The sequence below is a fragment of the Limulus polyphemus genome, unplaced genomic scaffold (genome assembly GCF_000517525.1).
Source record: "Limulus polyphemus unplaced genomic scaffold, Limulus_polyphemus-2.1.2 Scaffold1873, whole genome shotgun sequence".
In the NCBI taxonomy this organism is placed as follows: domain Eukaryota; kingdom Metazoa; phylum Arthropoda; class Merostomata; order Xiphosura; family Limulidae; genus Limulus; species Limulus polyphemus.
Window position 1 is genome coordinate 205792 of NW_013667483.1, and position 4483 is coordinate 210274.

Consider the following 4483-nt stretch of genomic DNA (forward strand, 5'->3'; position numbering starts at 1 on the left):
TAGAAATTTTTCATTGTTAGGAATTCGCAGATGTTGGACCAGTATTACATCTTCTCATATTCTGGCTTGAAGTTCTTTAGTTTTAGAACTTCGCAGATGTTGGACCAGTATTACATCTTCTCACATTCTGTCAATTGTTCACATGGTTTTGTTTGGATTATTATTACTATTATGTTTCAAGTTCAAAGTACTTATAAAATTTTTAAAGGTTTTTTTTCTAACTTTTCTAACCTACACAACCGTTATCGTGTGTTTTTTTTCTAATATTCAACCGAACATTTTACATTGGTTTACCTTGAAAATGCAATAACAATACCGAATTCAAAGTCAAAAGTTTAGACATGTTTATCTACCTATTATCTGACACAATGACAAAATCAAGAAACTTACAGGGTAGAGGAGGCCAGATTAGAATCCTCCTTTTTCAACTGGCCTTCGTATGCGACACCCCTCTTGACGCGACTGTATTCCAGACTAGGACGGATTTCCACCACCTTCTGAACAGTAAAACCGGGATTGATGGGACAGCCATCCCTAAGAACGGAAACCAAAGGTTCTACATTTGAAGCTATATCAGTAACTGAGTCACATTCTTGTCTCTTACGTTACCGTATGAATATTTTATATGTTTATCGTTGTACGTTATATTTTACGAAATAAATATATTTTCTTTGGCGATTAGTATTTAAATTTTACACCTGAACAGTGTTTATTACAACTTTCTTTATATTTTATATGGACTAATATATCAATTAAAAGTTCCCTCTCAGCGTCTCAACCGTAAGCTTTATGGGCTTATAACGCTAAAATTCAGGGTTCGATCCGCGAAGGCCGTAGAGCTCAGATTTGTGCTGAACAACAAATATTCGTTGTTAAAAGAGTAGCCCAAGAGCTGGTGGTGTGTGGTGATGGCTAGCTGCGTTCCCTCTAGTCTTACACTGCTAAATTAGGGACGGCTAGCGCAGATAGCCCTCGTGTAGCTTTGCGCGAAATTCAAAACAAACGAAACGAATCCAACAAATATTAATTACGAGTAAAAAACATCGTGTAATCTACAAGAAATGTCAAGAACGATGTGTTGAGGATAATCACAACTTATTTAAGTAGGGTGTGTTGAATCCAAGGAAGAAAGACCGAAACTGGCAACAGATTGCGTTCAACCAAACTACATTAACTGTATTATGCGGGATGAAAAAAAAATGTCCAATCTAAAAAAAGAAAAAAAAGAAGAAGCACGAAACGTTGTTTCTTTTTAACATTGTTTACACTGACTTAAAATATTAGAATCCGGGGTTCGATTTCCTTCCTTGGATAGAGCCCAGATAGACAATTGTGTGTATATATATATATATATATGCGCTAATGAAAAATTCTAGATTATTAAATCGGGTTATAAATTTATCTTATTACATTTATCCGGCAAAAACTTTGGGGAATTATGACCCCCCCAAAAAAAACTTGGGAATTATGCCCCATAAAATTTCTGATTATGCAGTATTGTGTAGAAAAATATAAATTATGCATTCATTATAAGTCAACATTTAGAATTATGTAACTTTTACCCGAAGTAAAACGGCTTAAAACAATAATAACAGAGAAAGAGGGTCTTAGAAATGATTAACGTCATCAACAGTAGTTCAACACTATTTTTTTTATGAAATAACAACAAGGTTTGGAAGTTCGCGCAAAGCTATACGAGGGCTATCTGCGCTAGCCGTCCCTAATTTAGCAGTGTAAGACTAGAGGGAAGGCAGCTAGTCATCACCACCCACTGCCAACTCTTGGCCTACTCTTTTACCAACGAGTAGTGGGATTGATCGTAACGTTATAATGTCTCCATGGCTGAAAGGGGCGAGCATGTTTGGTGGGACGGGGATCCGAGCCCGCGACCCTCAGATTGCGAGTCGAGCGCCCCCTATCCACCTGGGCAGATAACAACAACAACAACAAACATTTTTAGGCGTTAGAAATTGTACGATCAGAAGATATCACTTATTAAAGAACAATAAACACCAGTACTCACCAGACCGGCTGGGATACGACAGGCATAGCAGTGGTTGAGATGTTGACCCTGACCTAGACTTGACTTTACTAAGTCTAGAAATTCAAATTTGATTATGCAATGATCACGCAATCAACCACTGATTATGCGGTCATTGTAGAATTATACAAAAACACGCTGAGGGCCGCGTTATCGTGTCAGACTTGAGAACCTGTCACAATTATTTAATTTATCATGACTACTTACTGTGTATCTACACATGCCACGGTAGCTCTATAATGACCGCTAGCGAACATACATATGTCGATGGTTTGAACCGCTGAAATAGACAGAAACAAATATGAATTAGTACTGTTAATAAACAAACGGGTAATATATTCATTTTTTAACCCTAAAACAATCGATGAGAAACCGGATTTTGAAACACATTTCTATACGTTATTTATGCATCTAACTAACTGTCCGTGACCATGTTGGTTACAACGCCCTTAATAACGTACGAGTCATACAAAACCTTTACACAAAAATTATATCAACACTGCAGACAATTTCACTAATTATTCCCAGGATCCATCTCGTACTCTGCAGTGAAAGACAATGACTGATTCCATACAATATAATGTCACTTCTTTACACAGAGTGCTGTAACAGGTAAAAAGATGTAGACCCCTACCGGTAATGGACGGTATAAAAATAATTTGGTAATTTTGAGGGATAATTATACTCGGAAGTTTTTCTTTTGTACGTAAAGATATAAAACGTACAATTATTTTTCATTATTTAATTTACGTGTAACATATATAATTTCTTGACCTTTCAAATAATAATAATTATCACGATACGACTTTCTTTATCTCTTAAAGTGTAAAACAAAATGATGATCACTTATGACCTCACAGATGAAGTTTGGCAATAAAATAATGTGGTCAAATTCGTGACTTTATGTTAAACTCGTTTTTTGAATCCTAAAAATAACTGGTCTAACGAAATTTATTGAGCCTGAGACAGGGACCTGTTTTGTTTGAATAGAATCCTAAAAAGTAAGAAACGAGATTAAGTAAACTGAACAAGAGATCCCGAACCATTTGATCGTTGTGGTTGAGTATGGTCTTAGATAGAATTGGTGTTATTAAGTAAACTGAATCTGAGATCTGGATATGTTTGATGGTTTTGAATATAAAACTAGAAAGAAGAGGTGTTATTAAGTAAACTGAATCTGAGATCTGGATATGTTTGATGGTTTTGAATATAAAACTAGAAAGAAGAGGTGTTATTAAGTAAACTGAATCTGAGATCTGGATATGTTTGACGGTTTTGAGTATAAAACTAGAAAGAATAGGTGTTATTAAGTAAACTGAATCTGAGATCTGGATATGTTTGATGGTTTTGAGTATAAGACTAGAAAGAAGAGGTGTTATTAAGTAAACTGAATCTGAGATCTGGATATGTTTGACGGTTTTGAGTATAAAACTAGAAAGAATAGGTGTTATTAAGTAAACTGAATCTGAGATCTGGATATGTTTGATGGTTTTGAGTATAAAACTAGAAAGAACAGGTGTTATTAAGTAAACTGAATCTGAGATCTGGATATGTTTGACGGTTTTGAGTATAAAACTAGAAAGAATAGGTGTTATTAAGTAAACTGAATCTGAGATGTGGATTAGCTTGATCCTTTTGAGTATAATCCTAGAAAGAATAGGTGTTAATTAAGTAAATTGAATCTGAGCTATTATTCGTTTGATCGTTTTGTATTAGTGTTAATCCCCAGAAGAAGAACCTGAGATCCGGATCCGTTTTACAGTTTTGCTGGAGTAGTTCCGGACTGATATGTTAACAGTGATGGGATCTCCGTGATGAAACACCTGACGATCCAGAGTTGCCTCCAGCTCCAGTTCTCCAGGGCTCAGTAAAAAGTCTTTGCGGACAATGCTACAAGGCTGTCGACCTTGTTTAATCGGAGCCCACTGGATCTTCCGAATTCCGAACTTCACAGTGCTCCTGAGAAATAAAACGACATTATTCTATCAACTTTATCGCTTCTTCGTTAGAATTACATATCATTCTCTGGTGATAAAATATCAAATATGATATGAGGGTAGATTAATTTACAATATGAGATTCCAAAGGGTATCGTATGGACAGTAGAATTAACCTTTGTAATGTTAACCCTTTTCTCTACTTAGCTATTATCAGTGTCCCTCTGGTGGGTAGGCAGTAAGTCTACGGACTTAAAATGCAAAAATGTGGGATTCGATTCCCCGCGGTGGTCACAGTAGATAGCCCAGTGTGGCTTTGTTCTAAAACAAATATTCTACTGAACTTTGTATAGCTTTTCACTAGAAACAAACAACAACAATAAAAAACAATGTTATCATGGTTGAATCCTGAAAATTTGTGCATTCTCGTCTCCTGATAAAAATAAAAAATAATTGACTACATTGATTTAGGATTTTTTTTGTTTATATATACTGACCAAAGTTA

At 35.5% G+C, this 4483-nt stretch overlaps 1 protein-coding gene and 1 long non-coding RNA gene across 2 annotated transcripts in view; one reads left to right on the forward strand and one right to left on the reverse strand.

Annotated features, from left to right (window-relative positions):
• LOC106465220 (arrestin homolog) overlaps positions 1–4483 on the reverse strand; it is a 22977-nt gene that overhangs the window by 1035 nt on the left and 17459 nt on the right. The window contains exons 5-7 of the mRNA XM_013925422.2: positions 3780–4000; positions 2249–2321; positions 391–534 (exon numbers count right to left, since the gene is read on the reverse strand). Of these exons, the coding sequence (XP_013780876.1) occupies positions 391–534; positions 2249–2321; positions 3780–4000 (438 nt within the window). The remainder of the gene's footprint in view (positions 1–390; positions 535–2248; positions 2322–3779; positions 4001–4483) is intronic.
• On the forward strand, positions 2529–3551 carry LOC111087206. The gene is made up of 2 exons (XR_002611921.1): positions 2529–3125; positions 3270–3551. It is a non-coding gene; the product is annotated as an uncharacterized LOC111087206 (long non-coding RNA).